This window comes from Bombyx mori, chromosome 1 (assembly GCF_030269925.1).
Source record: "Bombyx mori chromosome 1, ASM3026992v2".
Classification (NCBI taxonomy): domain Eukaryota; kingdom Metazoa; phylum Arthropoda; class Insecta; order Lepidoptera; family Bombycidae; genus Bombyx; species Bombyx mori.
This window is the reverse complement of record NC_085107.1, coordinates 11012537-11032411: the sequence shown is the minus strand read 5'-3', so window position 1 is coordinate 11032411 and position 19875 is coordinate 11012537. Positions and strand designations below refer to the sequence as shown.

General features: G+C 35.7%; 1 protein-coding gene and 1 long non-coding RNA gene across 7 annotated transcripts in view; both read left to right on the top strand.

The window, feature by feature from the left end:
• The window catches only part of LOC101745047 (insulin-like growth factor 2 mRNA-binding protein 1), an 82811-nt gene that overhangs the window by 22378 nt on the left and 40558 nt on the right, over nucleotides 1–19875 (top strand). The window contains exon 1 of one of the 6 annotated variants that reach the window (XM_004929850.5): nucleotides 11830–12088. The exons of the other annotated variants lie outside the window; for them this stretch is intronic. Within the exon in view, the coding sequence (XP_004929907.1) occupies nucleotides 12030–12088 (59 nt within the window). The 5' untranslated portion in view covers nucleotides 11830–12029. Of the gene's footprint in view, nucleotides 1–11829; nucleotides 12089–19875 lie in introns of those variants that run through there. 6 annotated transcript variants of the gene reach the window in all.
• Nucleotides 16341–18905, top strand: LOC134199119 (uncharacterized). The gene is made up of 2 exons (XR_009973473.1): nucleotides 16341–17626; nucleotides 17951–18905. It is a non-coding gene; the product is annotated as an uncharacterized LOC134199119 (long non-coding RNA).

Here is a 19875-nt window from a genome sequence, read left to right as displayed (position 1 = left end):
CAAAAGTCGAGCGTTCCCTCGTTTTGTTTTTTTTAGTATATGGGCAAAAGGTTTTCAATTTAATTGACCTGGCCTCATGTCTCAGGAAAGATTTGTGCATTCGACTTGTGATGACATATACATAATAGAATAAAAAGAACATCGGGAAATATATCGTGGTGCGTTCCATTTCTAAAATGAACTGTAACGAAAAAGTTCGATACACTATTGAATAAATGGCGTTTTGTGCACTGGGCGCAATGAAAGAGCCAATTAAGAAATTGACAATAATGAATTGTCATTTGACCAAAAGTTATAATTTTTTAAAAGAGAATAAAGATATTTACACTTCCTACTTACTACAATACACTTTAATGTTTTATTTCGAATATTTAATTCATTGTCCGAATTTCATACTTACGGTAAGACGGGCTTGTTTCCTGACAGTGATTTTAAATAAACTGCGAAAACTTTTAAAGATCCATACATACAAATAATTGTTTATTTATGCTTATTTATAAGTACGCTTAAATTTAATCACTGTATTTTGATACGGTAGAATAAAAAATAATATTAATCTTTGTCGACATATATGTATGTATTGCGTGATGCGTTTAAGAAACTGGCGTTTCCAATTTTCCTGCGGTCTCCAACGTTGCGCGAGTGAGAGCAAACCCCTACTAGCTCACTTTGTATATAAAGTAGATGCGGATGCTTGTATTGTACTTGGAGGCAGATAATCTATCGGTCCACTCGATGGTAAGTATTCTCTGTAGCTCATGGACATCAACAATGCCAGGAGCTCAACTAAGCCGCTATCTCCTGCTTAGGACTCTGCTCAAACCTAGTTTGAAGAAAGACATGTCATAGCGCTCGGGAAACACGGCGGATGAGAGTTAATTCTAAAACCGGATAGCACATGAACGTCGCGGCTCCAGATAGTATGGATGAACTCTACTTTGCGATAATTACGAGAAGTGCGGTGGTAAAAAGGAGATGAAGGTATCATCACGACCATCCTGTACGAAACAAATCGTACCGAAACACAAAGGTAACCGAGGTCACTCCGTAGACACAGATGCTCTAAACCAGTCTTTCCCAAAGTGGGCGATAACGACCCTAGTGGGCGCTGCAGGCCTATTGGGGGTTGGTAAGAGACCCAGAATAAAATGGGGGCGCTTTGTAGAGGCTTGAGAGGCGATTTTTTATTTCATCTAGAAGGACTCTTGGACACGACTGAGCTCTCGCTATAGTGATTTTTAAGTAGGTAGAAAAAATTGGATGCGCTAAAAAAGAATTTATTCTTAAAGTGGGCAGTAGACAAAATAAGTTTGGGAACCACTGCTCTAAACAATCCCTGAGAACGAAATTATCGACTATCGAACAACCCTCTTCTATACGGAGTCAAATGGAATTAGCTGATATTCGGGAGCCCCGGCCCAGGAACAAGTACTTTACGTGAGGACGGACTTGAGCCTTGTAAAGAAGTCGTCGTGGCCTAAAGGATAAGACGTCCGGTGCATTCGAATCTAGCGATGCAACGATATTCGAATCCCGCAGGCGGGTACCAATTTTTCTAATGAAATACGTACTTGACAAATGTTCACGATTGACTTCCACGGTGAAGGAATAACATCGTGTATTAAAAATCAAACCCGCAAAATTATAATTTGCGTAATTACTGGTGGTAAGACCTTCTTGTGAGTCCGCACGGGTAGGTACCACCACCCCGCCTAGCCGTGAAGCAGTAATGCGTTTCGGTTTGAAGGGTGGGGCAGCCGTTGTAACTATACTGAGACCTTAGAACTTATATCTCAAGGTGGGTGGCGGCATTTACGTTATAGATGTCTACGGGCATGACCACTTAACACTAGCTCGTCCACGCATCTATGCAATAAAAAAAATAGAGCACTTGTGCACGCCCCAGACAAATTTTTGTGCAATGTACTTGTGCTTGTACCACTTTGATCTTCCAGGACTCCCAATATTTTACTTGGCTATGAAAAGAAAGATTTTCGACAACGACGTTGGACACCGCTCGAAATATTGACCTCAGGAATCTCAATACTCTTGGAAGATTTCAGGGATACCCTTTGGAGTTGCGGCGCCATGACAATGGGGTCTCGAAATTTGATTGTGACTCAAACAAATTATCCTTAGTCAAATAATAATTTTCCTTTCTTATTGCATAGACGGATGAACGAGCTCAAGGGCCGCTTGATGCAATATGGTTACCGGAACCCATAGACATCACAATCAATGTACGTGCAACCAGCTCCCTTGAGACATGAGATCTGAACCTCAATTGTATAGTACAACGGCTGTTGTCCCTCGTTTCAAAGCGGAACGCATTACTGCTTCGCGGGATTTTATTTTTCATCACTTTCCTTCGGCTTTGTATGTCGTCGAAGATGATATAGTTTTGTAGCCTTTGTTGTTCAAGTAATACAATATTTCCAAGCTTCAATATTGGTTTCATCTTACTCTCTATGATCGTATGTCGTACTCTTGTAAATTGCCAATCTCGTGCCACGTGATGGTATTAATAGTTTCAAAAGAATCGATTTCGCCTTTTGTAGGAAATTGTGAACAACGTCAGGATTATTTTAGCTTGAAGAGTTTGGGGTTAATATATACAAACGCCACCTTTGAATTTACTTTACCATCCATCTCGTTCGCTTCAGTTTTGTGTTGTGTTGAAGAGAGCGAGACGGAATGCTCATTAAAATCAATATCAGCATAAGACATCTCGTTTGCTTGAAAAAGAATATTGTGAATCTTTAGTGTCCCTGATTCCCGAATTCAATAGATCGCTCGATATGTTTTTTTTTATATTATTGAAGATGGAAAACACTGATGGCTCAAACCAAAAACAACATAGTATGAGTATATGGTTTTGTTAAAAGAGGCACAAGTGAATACTATAATTATAAAACGGCACCAATTTCAGAAATGACAAAAACACTGTTAAATTTTACCTTACAAGTTTTAATTTTTTGGCATGTAATTTTCCAGCCGCAGGTTTTTCTTCGTTCAAAGGTTCGTCTTTTAAAACTGACCGAAAAACTTATTTTGGTCTCCATGGTAAAACGTAGGCACCCGACGGTAATCATCAAAATCGCGATTATCAACAGAAATCATAAAATATTTTTAATTAATTATTTTTATTAAAATATTAGCAAGCCACAGCTGATAGATTTTTCCTTCCAGCCTGTTTTAAAGCGTTTTGGCTAAATTTATGTTGCATGTTGAATTGGAAACATACTCCGGACAACTGCTGCTTGTAAGCTTGTAGACTCCTATTTTCCTTGTTTATCTACAATGAAATATTTTCACCAAAATGTGAGGCGTGATAGCTACTTTTTGCAAAAAACTATTTTATATGATTTTATTTCTACAGCTCCGTAATTTGGGTAGTTTGATTATTGTTTTTGTTGTCTCAAGAACACTAATTATCAGATAAATATTTAGACAAATCTTATCGTAAAAATGGTTCTATAGATATCTGAAATACATTAGAACCAGTTTCAAACTAAAGTGGTCAATTTTGTGATTCATTAAACTGTACACGACTTTTAACTGATCTTATCTAGATATGTCGGTACTTTTTCATTATTCCGTCAATAGTACTTTATGATATGACTTAATAATATGACGTTTCACACCCTTGCAAATTACACAATCACTGGGTGGATTAGCTCTAACTAGCGAGTACTAAACAGCCCCGAGAAATATTGCAATCAATGTTATTATAATGTATAAATTCTAAAGTTCAAATAATAGGCTATCAAACGGATCAAATATCAACGCGACCGTATGTATGGTTTTGTTGTTTTTAAGAAATTGCTTTTATCCTTATGCTTCAGTGTTTTGCATACAAAGTTATCGCTAAAGTTTTAGTTGCGTTTTTTCCGGATACATATTGTAGACGATATACGAATAATCTAAAACTAAAGAAGGCTACCAGGCAAGCCAACGTTAAATATACGTTGGAATTAATGCACCTTATGTGAATATTAAAAATCGAGTCACATGAATATTTACCTTAAGTGGGAAATTCCCTAATGGGAACCCACGACCCTTCAGCCTACCAGTCAGGAGCACTAACTACTATGCAACCCGTTCAGTTCAAAGATGAAATACAAAAATATACTTTTTTTAAATATTCATTTCATTCGCGCTCGTTAGATATAAGCTTTGTTGAGATACAGCTTCGTTTCCAAAATGTATCATAAAATTTTGACATTTTATACAGAAACGAAGCAGTAATATTCTAATTATATACGGTATCTAAGTATCGATGTTTTGACTCGATGGGAGCAGTGTGAGTGGGTTTAAATTTCGTAATTATTTACCGTCAATAAGTTTGCTTGATGTTATATGAGAGATAAACGACGAGATCACCAAGAGTTAAATTTTTAGAGTTAAATGGGTCTTTTGATTGAAAGCCCATTTAAACATTAACGTTGGTATGTTTATGAATTTATTACTGGTGGTAGGACCTCTTGTGAGTCCGCACGGATAGGTACCACCACCCTACCTATTTCTGCCGTGAAGCAGTAAAGCGCTTCGGTTTGAAGGGTGGAGTAGCCGTCGTAACTATACTGAGACCTTAGAACTTATATCTCTAGGTGGGTGGCGCATTTGCGTCGTAGATGTCTATGGGCTCCAGTAACACCAGGTGGGCTGTGAGCTCGTCCACCCAACTAAGCAATAAAAAATAAAAATAAAAAAGTTATATATTCTTAAAATTAACTTCTGAGCAGTTTCATGACAAAACACAAACACATCAATCAACACACGGCTTTAGAACCTTTTCAATTGCCGCTAATAACTCCGTCTATAACTTTGGATGAGAGGCTATAAACTCATTCTACCTCAGTCAAATTCACAATCTGATGTAAACTGTGACTTAAAAATTACCAGAAAATTTATGACAATTTATAATCCTTGTCTAAAATAAAATACATTAATCTCTAGATTTGTACAGTCTAGCACATTCCAGTGATCTGTAACAGTATATTATTATGACTTCACGATAATCTGCGTCTTCGAAGAATTGTTGTGACAATTGACTCTCACGTTTCGCTCTGCTAGTGCAGTATTATAGTTAGGGACTTTGAATGATTACTATTAAGAGTTATGTATAGCATATACCACAGCGTCGGAGTTCGATTCTGCCGTAAGTCTGTTTGGGATAAATTAATCCACATAGACAAATAAGTACATAGTTTGAGTTCTGTGCTCTTCTAGTTTTGCTAGCCAATAATAATTTACTCCGTATCAACAGTGTAACGGTAACTTCAATTTTCAAGTAAAGTGTAATGTAGGTACTCGTAAGTATTTAGAGTTTAACCTAGTTTAGAGTACCTATTAAATAATACACTTTAGAACGTGTCGGAACATAGGTGTTTAACTGTGTTATTGTCGATGTTTAGATGTAAAACATAATATCACGGCCGACGTTTTCGCTCGCTAACCTCCAGTTACGTAAATTCATGGTTTCGACCCTCTTGTTAAAGGAAGCTCACTCAATTTCTGTCTAAGAGTTACGCGCACGCCATTCCATGGTCATAAGATAGCATGAATGTGAAAAGAATTTTTATACGAGTAAGTGGCACAGGCTTTTTTGCCGACACCACTATAGTCCAAGCCATTCGATTATCTGGATGGAATGCATTCATGGTATTTGTGAAAAAAATGCTAGTGCATTGAATTTGTCTGAGAGAGAGAAAGAAATACTTTTTTTATACCGATGCTGATAGCCTTGAGAGGTTATTTCAGCTTCACCTTAACGTGTAGGGGCTCAAACCGGAAGTGTTGCTAACACTGGCCCTAGCAAGGGCAGTGCTTCGCAGAATTTACCGCCGTATCGGAAACGCGACCCACCGAGAAGATCCGGCGAGAAACTCGGTGGGCTGTGTCTACGGGTTAATTTACTCGTCGAGTCCTTCGTTGCAAGCGACGACTTCGGCAAGGAAAAAAGAAATATACCGCGAACGGGACTTTAAACTAATTCGCAGCCTCATTTTAGTTTCTTACTGTTTTATTATTATTTTGAAATAAACGAAGTTGCCAGCCTTTTTCCCAAAGATTACTTATTATATAATAGTAAATGTAATAAAATTTAAATCAACCTAATGTTGAGGTATCAATGGAAGCCATCATAAATATTTTAATTTAAAAAAAAAAAAAAATTTTTTTTTTTTTCCTTCATTTATGTGTAGTTTCGTTAATGTTAATAGTTTAGGAAGCGTAGAGAGGACACGCATATGACTAGGTGTATGGAAATGGTAGTGCAAGGTAGAGGGGGAAGAGGGCAACCGAAGAAGACATGGAATGTGTGGGAGTTACGATATGAGAGAGAGGAGTGAGTGTTGAGATGACCGCGGATAGAAGAGAATAGTTTGTGGGATAAGGTGGAGATAAATGTTTGGTTTAGTGAATTTGTGTATATTATTATGTTAATTTACGCTTGTTCTATTTGGGCATTGGAGGTCCATCACACCGGTCCTACTAAGCCCGCGGGCACATTGATTCACGAGGTGGAAGAGACTCAGAGATACCCTTAGTTTAACGTTATAGCAGTTAACTGTACCCAAGACCTCTCAAGATGCAACACCAACGTGAATTAAATTCCAATGCCCGCAATGAAATCGAAGTTCAAAGACTCGATTGTTTACATTTCGGGTAAATATTACTAAAAAACTCAACCTGTTAAGAAAATGTATGTCGATAGAGGAATATAGTCGAAATGACAGACAATAAATATCTCGTTTCTGCAAGAATCTAGCATAGACGAAAGGTGTCTTTCATCAAGAGAAAATAATACAATATTAATGACTTCGATCCTAGCTTCTAGATTCTAGAAAAATTCACAATTCTAGATTCACTACTGTTTATTACCCGTCTCTTGCATGATACAATGTGTATTCAGAACGAAGCACGTTCGCGCAACGACTTTAAAACATTTTCCATTAGCGTTGAAACGACATTTGAGTACATTGCGCTCTGTTCGCTTCTTGACACAAACTGAAGTCGCTATTGTCGACTACGGTAAAGAAGCTTTAATCGGAACTACTCCGTATAGTTATACTAGTATCCGAACTGTTCCATAAGAGTCCATGGAATTCACTCTTCCGAGGTAGGGCTATATGCAAAGAAAAGCTAAATATTTTATGAAACAAAACTACGAACGCGCAAACACGACGAATGACTAAGATCATTACAGTATCGACAGAAATATTGAAGCACAGAAATGATAGTAGTTTTTTTCTGTAAGTGTGAAAGTAGTTATTGAAGTAATCTACTTATATATCTATACTAATATACTTAGTCTGGCCATAAATACTGTACAATATTTTGCGATATTAAAATGGAGTGGGGTAATAAAGAGAACCGAATCGCTGTGATTGCATTACACAAAGTAGGTATGGAGCCAAATGCAGTTTTTAAAACTCTGCATACGCTTGGTATTAATAAAATGTTTGTGTACTGGGCTATTAATAGGTGCAATGAGACCTCCTTTGTTTGTGACAGAAAAAGATCTGGCCGTCCACGTAGTGTTCGTACGAAAAAGGTGGTCAAAGCAGTAAGGGAAAAAATTCGAAGAAATCCTGTCCGAAAGCAAAAGATTTTATCTCGGGAGATGAAGATAGCACCTAGAACCAGATCGCGTATTTTAAAAGATGGCTTAGGACTTGCGGCCTATAAGAGACGTACTGGTCATTTCTTAACTGATAATTTAAAAGAGAATAGGGTGGTAAAATCGAAACAACTACTGAAGCGGTACGCAAAGGGAGGTCATAGAAAAATTTTGTTTACGGATGAGAATTTTTTTACAATTGAGCAACATTTTAACAAACAAAATGACCGTATTTATGCTCAAAGCTCTAAGGAAGCTTCCCAATTAGTCGACAGAGTGCAACGTGGGCACTATCCGACTTCAGTGATGGTTTGGTGGGGTATTAGCTATGAAGGAGTGACTGAGCCATACTTTTGTGAAAAAGGTATCAAAACATCGGCACAAGTGTATCAAGATACCATTCTTGAGAAGGCAGCGAAGCCCCTTAACAACACCATGTTCATTAATCAAGAATGGTCCTTCCAGCAAGACTCGGCGCCAGGTCATAAAGCTCGGTCTACGCAATCTTGGTTGGAAACGAACGTTTCGGGCTTCATCAGAGCTGAAGACTAGTCCCGATCTTAAAACGCTAAATTATGATTTATGGTCAGTTTTAGAGAGAGGCTTGTTCTAAACGCCATGATAATTTGGAGTCCCTAAAACAATCCGTACGATTGACTGAAATTTTTTCCCATGGAAAGAGTGCGTGCTTCTATTGATAACTGGCCTCAACGTTTAAAGGACTGTATTGCAGCCGATGGAGACCATTTCGAATAAGCTTTTTATACTTTAAATTGTTTTATATTTATGTATTAAGCTAACACACTGTAAAAGGAATAAATGTTATTTGCCATAGAATTTTTTTTGTTTTCCTTTGTAACTATTTATGGCCAGATTAAGTATAAATAAATCTACAGTGGTTTTTACGGATATTCCGTTATAACTACTGAACCATGCATGCGATTGACTTGAAACTTCGTATCCATGTAGAAAATACATGTACTTAATGGATAGGCTAATATTTATATGAGTGTTGGGCTCTCTAATAATAATGACAATAAATAATAATGTTCATTTTAAATGCGCAGCGAAGCGGGCGAGTACGGCTAGTAGCATAATAAGATAAAATTTTGTCAAAAAATAGTTTTATTTAGTTTAAATTATTAGAAACACTACTTTGTTTTTTTATAACATACTCTTTTCCTAAAATCCCGCTTCATTTTGACCTTCAGTTGTCTGTTGACTTGAATAGTTGGGTATTACTGTTGGCTGAAAGATCTTAGCTAGTAACTGCCAGCATTGGAACTGGTTGGGTGCAACATGACAAAGTGGATCAGGCATATGCACCAGGATGTGTGTGACGATGTTTGGCTGCTACGTGAGCCGGTTCAGGGTTAAGTCAGCGGCGGGTATGATAAGAGCGTTATCGTATTGCATTATTTTTTATTTGGTAATATTTTGCTAACGATGTAATTTTATATAAAGTAATACTGTAACCATTCTATTAAATATTTCGAATTAAATATTTTAAAACATTTAAAATAATTTAATAAATATTTTAAACTTACACAATATTTACATATATATTAAAATGACGAAGAGGGACCTTTTCGTCTATGATGACGAAAACTCGTAGTACTTAATCGTTGAAACGTCCGAAATAATAAAAACCGACGAAGTTGAAGGATTTGTTTCTATTGTAGTAATGAACAGCCCGTATGGTTGGCTAAATGGGGCTCGACGGTGACCAGGGGATGTAGTTAATGTCCACTAACAGGAGCGGAAAACAGTTCTTTCACCGGCCAGAGTCCTGCAATATTTGAGGATCTATTGATCACATGAAAATGATTTATAATCAAACAACGAGTACTCAGCGAATGATTTGCCTTATCGAAATGACAAAATTAATAAAATAAACAAATACCTACTCTGTTTTGTAAAGACTTTAAAATGTCACTCGAGGAAGTTTTTCATAGCGTGATTTCCGTTCGGAGCAAAAAGAGTTAAGTGCGAAAGCTTAGCTTGCTTACAATGTGAAATGAGATATTTGTGCCCTACAGGATAAGACACACGCTGTACTCTTATCGAGCTATGCAAATATGCCAATATGCCAGTTTTGAATCGTGCAAGTACAAATGTACCAATTTTCTAATGAAATACGTCATAATCAAAACAATTTCACGACGATGTATAACGTTATGTAATAAAAATTATACCCACAAAATTTCGTAATTATGTATTTTTTATTGTTAGGACGTCTTGTGAGCTCGCACACGTACCACGACCCTTTTTTTTTTAACGTTGGGGAATCCATTTACGAATACCCGGTCCGGGGGGTAACGAACCGGGTTATGTTGGACTCCGGCGCCTCCTGAGAGGAAGAGGGGGACAAGGAGGGCTAAGGTCCTCCACCTCCCCGAATTCCTCGCATGAGACTACGCCTTGAAAAAGGCACGCGAGGCGCTCGCCCTGCAAAACCAACTACCGACTAAACCCCATCGAGCTCCACCACACCGGCTACACCAGACCTACGGTACCGCAGTGCGCGCCGAAAGTCCGCCTTCGCCGCTACCCGTCCTGATGATAAGACGGGATTTCATCTCCGGGAATATCCGTCCGGACGTCCTCTCGGGAGACACACCGTGGGCGGCGCACAGGAGCCACCTTGCACCGCCCCACCACCGGACCGACAGTCGCCAGCCAGCACCAGCTGGGCTATGAGCCGACATCGCCCTAAGCACGTCATTACGGATCATCCCGATCCATTAACGGTGGTATTAGGTACCTCAAACACCGGTCACCGTCCTCGCCGAACCCGTCACTTGCGACGAAGAGCTCGACGAGTAAATTAACCCATAGACAGCCCACTGAGTTTCTCACCGGATCTTCTCAGTGGGTCGCGTTTCCGATCCGGTGGTAGTGAATTTATAATGTATCTAGAGTTTATTTTCATTACATACCAGTTGGTAAGCGATGATCAAAAGCAAAGCTCTGAACTTTGTTGACAGCCTCAGGTAATTTTACTTAGTTATTGCGAATGAACTTAGTAGTTTCTAACAAAGCAGAACCGACAAAGATTCAAGAAACCAAGAAAGTTCAAAGCGAATTTAGTGAAATTTCAGTGTAAATAACTATAATAAGTCACGAGTTTCGTCGTTCGTGCTGACTCAAAATTATCTTGAGAATATAAACGTTTTACAAATATATTTCTATGTGCTATTATTTATTATATTATGTAGTACATATGTGTCACTTATTTAATTTTTATAAAAATAAAATTATAAATTTATAATTTTTTTTAAAAAAATATGAATTTTTAAGCATTTAATTATAAGAAGATCAATTAAAATATTTTAAACAAAAACGATGTCTAAAATCGATTCGACATAATTCGTGTTTCACGTGTAACATGAAAAATTGTAATGTGAATTGAATCACGGAAAGATGTTTTTTGCTCAATTTATTTATTTTTGTAGGAGTATGTAATCGCAGATTCTAGTTAAGTACCACATGAGTAACATAGTGGAAATAAACAGCTAATATTATTCCACTATGTGTAGTCGTAGGGGATGTCAACTAAATCTAGGATGACTGACGTATACCTATATGTTATGTCGAAAAAGATGCATGATTGCATCCAAATGATGCCAGCGCACCTTCGCGCCAAATACAACCTTTATAAATGAATACCATTAAATTATTTAATTCACAAAAGGGCGATGATTGGAATCACAACTTATTCTAATTCGCGACTAGACCGCGCCCTAAGTATTCAATGTTCAGCTATCAGCACGAAGGGGAGGTTCAATGTCACAGTGTGCAAAGGAGCCGCTGAGTTGGAAAGGACTCCTGTTAGACTTTTTTGCCTTGGTAAACTTCGCGGACTTCAGCAATGCCAGGGGCACAGCCACATCAGTGTACTATTTTGGGAATGCCTTAATTTATCGGCATAATAGGAACTTAAAAACTATAAAACTAGGTACAGAAACAAACAAAATACGGGTGTATACAATTGGTAGGTATATACAATAACATGTATGTTAAGACGAATCGAAAACTATAGGATAGCACGTGCACCCCGGTCCTTGTGTGCATTGTGCTCGGCATTGGTGATCGGACGCTGACTCCCTTGCCCTGGCGTTGCCTTGAAGATGCGCGGGCGGGTGTGGAGCATTGAGAGCCCCGCACCGAAAGCATTCCGCCACCCGCACCCCGCCCGTCTCTTCGTCCCGCACGCGTGCAACTGGCCGACAGGCGACGACGCGAGTTAGCTAGCTCTTGGCGCGCATTCCGTTCAGTACTCGCTATACGCGCGCACCGGTCTTTTCCGTGTGTTCACTTTTCCGTACCGGTAACGCCGCTTGGCCGAATTCTCGTCCTCGTTTACTGGCAGCCTCGCGTTTAACTTTCCAGTATCCGGTCCAAAATGGACGGTGACATGTCTCAAGGTGCATCAGGCGACGTTTCCCCAATCTATGACGATAGGTAAGAATCCACGGCAATAGTATAGAATTAATTATTATTATATCCTATGACAACCTTAACAATTTCATATTATACCAATGTGAAGTAGGTGCGTCAGTATTAGTTTATTTCAGCCAATTATGGAAAATTACTTGTTATGGCTCAAAAACTTATGTTATCATTTGTCAGTAGACTTAGGTTATTTCTATGGCATTTGCTAACTTTACACGTGGACCGTTAACATGAACCGGCACAATGTTTCATCTTGTAAGTACCTATGTCATAATTTGTGTGGGTTTTCGTTGACCAACATAATAATATGCGACTATGTTGCATTCAATGCACACTTAACTGGCCACATTAAAGCAGATGAGATATAAAAATGTAATGAAGTATGCATTTAACTGTCGTGTTTTGTAAACAAATCATTGATAGGTGTATTTACATATTATAGTTGTCTTAATTTATAGAATTATTTACGATTACAAAACTCGAAGCATTGATCTTGCTGTACAAAATTAATCGTCGCGTAATGAACAGATTCGTAGGTCCTATAAAACTACTGATTGGTGTGAAACTTTTAAACTTTGCCATTAGTTTTCTAATATCTATCTACCGTGTTCATGTCCTGGGACGAAAGTAGGTAGTTAAACGCAACTTAAGAACCTGTTCACGTAAACAGTCAAAACGCCGGATAAGCAATTTTCAGCTCAGTCTGCACCCGACCTGTAATGTATACACACGAATGAATGAAATTTACGTTTTCGAATATATATTTTTAAAGATCTGATTGCTTCACTTTCTGATTTTGTTTTGTTTGTCTGATTCTGATGGAATAATATAAGCTGGTAGTGAGGGAAAAAATAGTATAATATTATGATTGTCCCCTTTTATCTCAGGATTTACGATAAGTATGGTTGCTTTGAAAACATTCTGAAAGATTAGGTACTCTAAATTGATCAAACATTTATTTATTTATTGCATCTACATATTGCATTATAAACATGAAGTTTTTTTTAAAGACCTGATTGTTTCTAAATCTAATCTCGTAATTAAATCGATTACATTCTATATAGTTTATCAATATATAATACGAAAAAAAAAGTGTATAAAAAAATTGTTCCTGACCTACCAAAAGCCATACTATCCTTTCCAAAACTTTTGACCATATTGTAAATTTACTTATTTATCGAGAAAATTGTTAAATATTCTATCCTAAGAAAACCTTCTACGAACAATTAAAAACATTCGCGTAAATAAATAAAATGCTTTTGTTGTATTTATTAATTTACTTAATAGATTATTATAAAAAAAGAAACACTAAGTAGGTATGTATACTTACTAAGTGTTATGTAATCAGTTTGAACTAACCATTCAAAACGAATTTCATTTTGATAGGACAACATCGTGTAATGAAATGAAACCTAAATCCTTTTCTATTTGCTTAAAAATCTAACAGGGCTGTACGCTATAAGCCAACAAAGATCTGTGCCGCCATCCCCCTACCGCTAAACGTCCGTTGTCAATTGCAATCAATACTTCAACTTTACGTTGAGAAGTCGAAGCTTATTATGCCAAGCAGTAACGAAACAAAAAAATCGCGTAGCTTTTAAATTGATAATTTTATTTTGCGTGAAAATATTTGGGTTCCACGAGCTGTAGACACGAATTAAAACTTTACCTACCGACGAAAACTTTGAGTCGTTTTGAATTGATTATATTAAAATAGGCGCGCAAAGCAAACTATAAAACAGCCTTTTAAATATTGTGTGAAATTTTCAAACTCTATTAACATTAACAAAATGTATTAATTAGTTTTAGATATAAAAAATATAACATTATTTTCTGGATGATTGATCCCCGTTCCTGAACCTATAATACGTGTACGTATACAAAAGTTAACGAAAGTCAAAGTTTGTCCAAAAAGTTTTGTTTCAGTTGTGACTAAAAATTCAAACAAACAAAAACAAAAACAACTGTCCACAAAGATATATTATATTGTAAAGATAAGTATACAATATCGAGTTCCATTCTTAGTGCTAAATGTCACTAATAACTTAACACTAATACACAAAAAAATCTGTAATAAAAGTTTTACTGCCTCGGAACGTTGGCTGATGCACAAAATTACAGTACCCTGACCGGATTAAATGGGGAAATTTTTAATGCCCTAAAACTTGATGGTTCCGATAGACTATTAAATTTAGAATTAAAAAACTAATGAATTAAAACATGGACATGCAAAGGTACAACTCGCTTGGAACTCAACAGTATTTATGCGATGAAATAGTAACCAAACCCAGATCCCCAGATCCCAAACTGCAGAAGGACATCGACTACATCCAAATTTGAACGCAAATAACTTTAGTAATTTAGTTAAACAAAGTACCCGACTACATTAAAAATAGTAACTAATAAATAGTAATATAAATACTATAAATTAAATACGAAAAATTATAAGTATTTTTTTATATATGTATTTACCATTTTTATTTATATTTATACTATTACTTGAGAACGTGGACGTTTTTAGATACGATTGATAATTTTTTTATCAATTTATTTCCTATTGATATGTACCTAAATCGGTTTTTTTTCTGACTACGGGATTGCTTAACAGATCCCTTACTCTCATGGCTCATTACCGGAAGATTTTAAATAGGATGTTATTACATTACATTAATATTCAAAGAGCTAATACCACTCTCCAGTGACTTCCGCTGACACTAATGGCATGACGTATCCAATATTAGCTCCCAGTTTTACATGTTTTACATTTTCATGAGAACTGGCGGAGGAGAACCTCGCTTAATTATTAGTAGTTTAAGACTCCAAAGTAATTTCTTCAAAAGCATGCAGATACAACGTACATTATTTGAGACCTAGAATAAGCTCATACACGGCTCGCTCTCAAATACGAGGAAAATCTGTAATCAGTGTGAAACTCTGGTCGCGACCTATTTGTTCTATATAGAATTACAAAATAGATAAAATTCTATACAAACAATTCTGTTAATTCATTGAGCCGCAATAACGAAAAATATATCACAATTTCGAAATAAAGAAAAAATGTTAAAAGTACATATAAATGTTACAAGATTTGGTAAAATAGTCTCGTATCTTCTGTGGAATCTAACCGTCCTTTATGAAGATTTTAATATATTGGAAATATAGCACAGGTTTTTTTCCCGCATGAACGTGGTCTCGGCATTAGCCATTATAGCACACTAAAAATGTTAACCCCGTATCACAAGGTGTCGTCTGGTGGGCCGTAGTGAGTTAGTATTATTAGTACATATTAGTAACCGCTCAGTATTACAAAGTAATAAAAATCTATACTCCATAGCTAATAAATGCTAGATTTTTTTAACTTGAAGCGTTCTCCGGAATACGTGACATATATACGCGTTGTGATATCATCGATAATCCTGTTTTAAATATATAAGCACATGAATAAAACTAAGAAGCCAATATAAATATCTGGTTTTGGAAATTTAAACCAATAAAATTGTCATCAGCATAATTGAAAAGAAGAAAAAAAAACTGCGAAGAACAAAAAATTGAACACTATTTCTAGGTATTTTATTGAGAAGTTGTATGCATGCTTTTTAGACCGAGTTGAAAACTGACAGTGCAAAATTTTGTATTTTGCTTTGTCAGGCACGTAACACGGGGAACTACTAACACCATTTTTATTAATAGACTATGAAGTAAAAACATTAATATTTACATTTTTAATACGTGTTACATATGAGTAGGGATGAGAAAAAAGAGAGAAATATGAAAGATTTTTTTTAAGAAGTAATAAAATTCGTAATTAAATTTTTTTCCAAAAGGCATTTCCTATTCTGAATGGCATTATATCCTATTATATTCTAAATGACACCAAATTCTATTATATTTTAAATGACATTATATTATCTTCTAAATGACATAATATACGAGTAGGTGACAGAGAAAAGGCTCTAAAAGTAATTGCTAAAGCCACCCGCGGTAACACCTCGCGTCGCTTTAAAGCAAGGGTAATTTGATTTCGTTAGACGTCGAACGCCTTAAGCTCTTGTAATCCTATAAGTTTCCTCTGTTTTCTTACACACTAAAATGGTTTATTGAATTCTTAACTTTGCTTTGAAAAATCTTGAAAAAGAGAAGATTAAATATTTTTTTCTCGTCACAAATATGTAGTTAAATAAATAAATATTTAATGACAACAGTGCTAATAAATGTAACGATAAGTGTACATGAAAAATGTTCTACCTAATTAAAATCCTAAAGAAAAACGTATTTATTTATTTATTTATGACGAAACTGAGTACATAACTATGAATTTCGTAGATACGGTTGCACTTGTAAAATATTAATTTCGGTGAATGTTTGCGCAAGCGTATTTTCACACGTTATTAGGAAAATGAAATAACATCGTAAAGTAAATGTTGATAAAAACTTAATAAACCAATGTTGAATGAGTGAGTAGGCGTTATTGAGGTCAACTTGTGATATCTATCGTATTTTACGCGATAAACCAGACGACATGCAGGAGAGAAAAGTAAAGAAACAGTAGGTTATTTATTCGATGGCATTTCATTTATAATTCGCGTTTAGGCTTAATGATATTACATAAATGTTTATTGGCGATGGGTGTAAACAAACCTAAGATAATAATTATGTACCTTATCGAAAATCGTACAATACAGTTTCGCAGTAAAATAAATTTCAACTTACCATATATTTTGAAATGTCGCGCACGTTAATTGTGTATGTAGTAGAGTGAAAGTAATACGAAAGCATTAATATGTAAGTTAGTCGTGACAGATTGTAGTGGGGTTGTTGGTTGAATGACGAGAAGATTACGAAGTATTATATCGATGCATGTGTAAAGTTATTGCGGCGTGTTGTACCCGCGTGTGTTGCAACGACTCAAAAGAACTCTTTGTACGTACATAATTCACTGCGAAATTAAGTGGGGTAGCTAGCTGTTTGGAAGATGCACCAGAGAGAAAGTTATGCATTTCATAAACTGTAGGGGTGTGTGTAAAGGGCGCTATTGTGACGCGTGCCGGACGCGTGTTTGTGACACTAAATAATTAACCTGCGTATTTTTCACAGCTTCCATGATAAAAAAATGTAATTTCTTTGAGATGGTAATTGTTGTTTAAAAAAATTACACAGTATATCCGTATATATCAATAGTCAAGTGTTCATGTGTATCAATCAATCAATAATTTTTAAATAATTTCAAAAAATAAACGTATTTTCATAGTTACATCAGAATTTTTTGAGATTTTTATCCCCCTTTTCATCAAGTTCCCATTTCACATAACCTAACCGCATTTAATTATTGTCAAGCTATCATTAATAATGCATACTACGAGTACTACATACATTGATGACATTCTCATTTAATTACATGGTAATCGTTTTTTTTTATATAATATCTATGATATTTATGATTACAGTACACAACTGATTCGTTTTTCTAACTAGACAAAGGAGGTATCTTCCAGCATGCGTGAACCGACTCGAAACGTGCTCAACAAAAAACAAAAAAAAAAATTCAGCGTAAGTGTAGTAGTATACTAGGGTTCGGCTACCTTGGCAAGTTGCGTATAATAGAACTGGAAAAGGTGTTATGAAATTCTTTTGAACCAGATTCTTCATTACCCGTTCTTAAAACAATATTATGCGTACTTTGGATGATGAACCCAATAGAAATTATCGTTTGTAATGAGTGAACATTAAAAGTAGTTTTTGATGGAGTAAAATTCATTTTTTTTTTATTGTCATTAAAATAGGGTAGTTTCGGATAAGTCTGTGGTTTTCGTAACATAGTCCGGTAACAAGTTTGGTTTCTAAAGTGTTTTAATATTTTGTTGTTTCGAACAGGTATAGAGTTCTTAGAACCAGATTCTTCATTACCAGTTCTTAAAACAATACTATGCGTACTTTGGATGATGAGCCCAATAGAAATTATCGTTGTTAATGAGTGAACATTAAAAGTCGTTTTTGATGGAGTAAAATTGATTGTTTTCTTTTTTTTGAGTGTCATTAGAGTGTCATTAGGGTAGTTTCGGAAATGGATAAGTCTGTGGTTTTTGGTAACATAGTCCGGTAACAAGTTTGGTTGCTAAAGTGTTTTATTACATTTTGCTATGGGGCAATGCGGCCGATGTAGAAATGATATTTATTCTGCAGAAAAGAGCTATACGTGCTATTTATAACATGCACTCAAGGGAATCCCTGAGGGAGAAATTTAAAGAAATTAAAGTTCTCACTATGCCATCCCAGTACATTTTTGAAAATTTGATGTATGTTCGTAAACATATTGAGGAGTTTCCTAAACAGTCGGACATACATAATAGAAATACTAGGAACAAACACAAGCTTGTTGTGCCGATGAGTAGGTTACATAAGATACGAAATTCATTCGGGTGTTTGTCTGTGCGCCTGTACAACAAAATCCCACATGATGTTCAGAACCTACATATACATAGGTTTAAGAAAACTATTAAAGAACATATGTGCAATAAAGCTTACTATAAAGTCAATGATTGTCTAGAAGATTGCACAAAGTGGGAATGAGTTGCTCGCTCCAGGCATTTCAATATTGTAGTAATTGTTACGTTATAATACTCAGTGTAAAAAATTCATATTTAAAAAAAAAAAATATTAAAAAATAAATAAATAATAATTTTATATGTAAAAAAAAAAGACACGCCCGCTGAGTTTCTTGCCAATTCTTCTCAGGACGGAGGCTAGTTCTTGTGAATTGGCGGTAGTTCTTTTGACGTTCAACAAGTATGTACTTTCATTTATGTTGAATAAAATTTTTTTGATTTGATTTGATTTGATTTGATTTAATATTTTGTTGTTTCGAACAGGTATAGAGTTCTTTTGAACCAGATTCTTCATTACCCGTTCTTAAAACATGCGTACTTTGGATGATGAACCCAATAGAAATTATCGTTGTTAATGAATCAACATTAAAAGTACTTTTTGATGGAGTAAAATTATTATTTTTTTCTTATGGTCATTAGAATAGGGTAGTTTCGGATAAGTCTGTGGTTTTCGTAACATAGTCCGGTAACAAGTTTGGTTTCTAAAGTGTTTTAATATTTTGTTGTTTCGAACAGGTATAGAGGTAGGTAACACAAAGCGGTTATCGGTGCTGTAGCCACAACTTGTTCGTGTGCGGTCGTTTACATCTCGTATGACATCGTCTGCTTGTTTGCTGTGTTGCATTAATAATAACTAGTGGTCGCCCGGTAGTTGAAATTCGACTATAATTAATTGAAATTAAAAGTTTGTACACTATTATGATTCTATTTTCAAAGACTATTATACTTCTATAATCACAAATTTCGCCAAGACTACACTATAGAAATATATTAATATAGACAAACAATATTTAATCTTTTCTCAATTTGACAATGTCAAGAACAAAAGTTTGACAATAAATAAATAGTATGCATGCGTGAGTGCGTCAAATACATGGTAGTATGTGTAATGGTTTTTTTTATTGATTTAATGTATTTTTAGGCATAATTTAAAAAAATATTAACATTCTGCACTCCCTCTCTATATTCTCTATAAGTGTGGGAAATTTCATACTCCTCCGTCCGCGCAATTTTCGTAAAAAGGGATACGAAGTTTTTCCTTCATGTATTATTAATATATAGATTATCGCGATCAGTGATTTTGAACTTTGTAATTATTAGCAGTACATTAATGGCTTCACTTCATTATCTATAGTACTATTAGTTATCTAATAGAAGAAAGCTAAGTTGGAAATACAAATTGCAAAGTAGCAC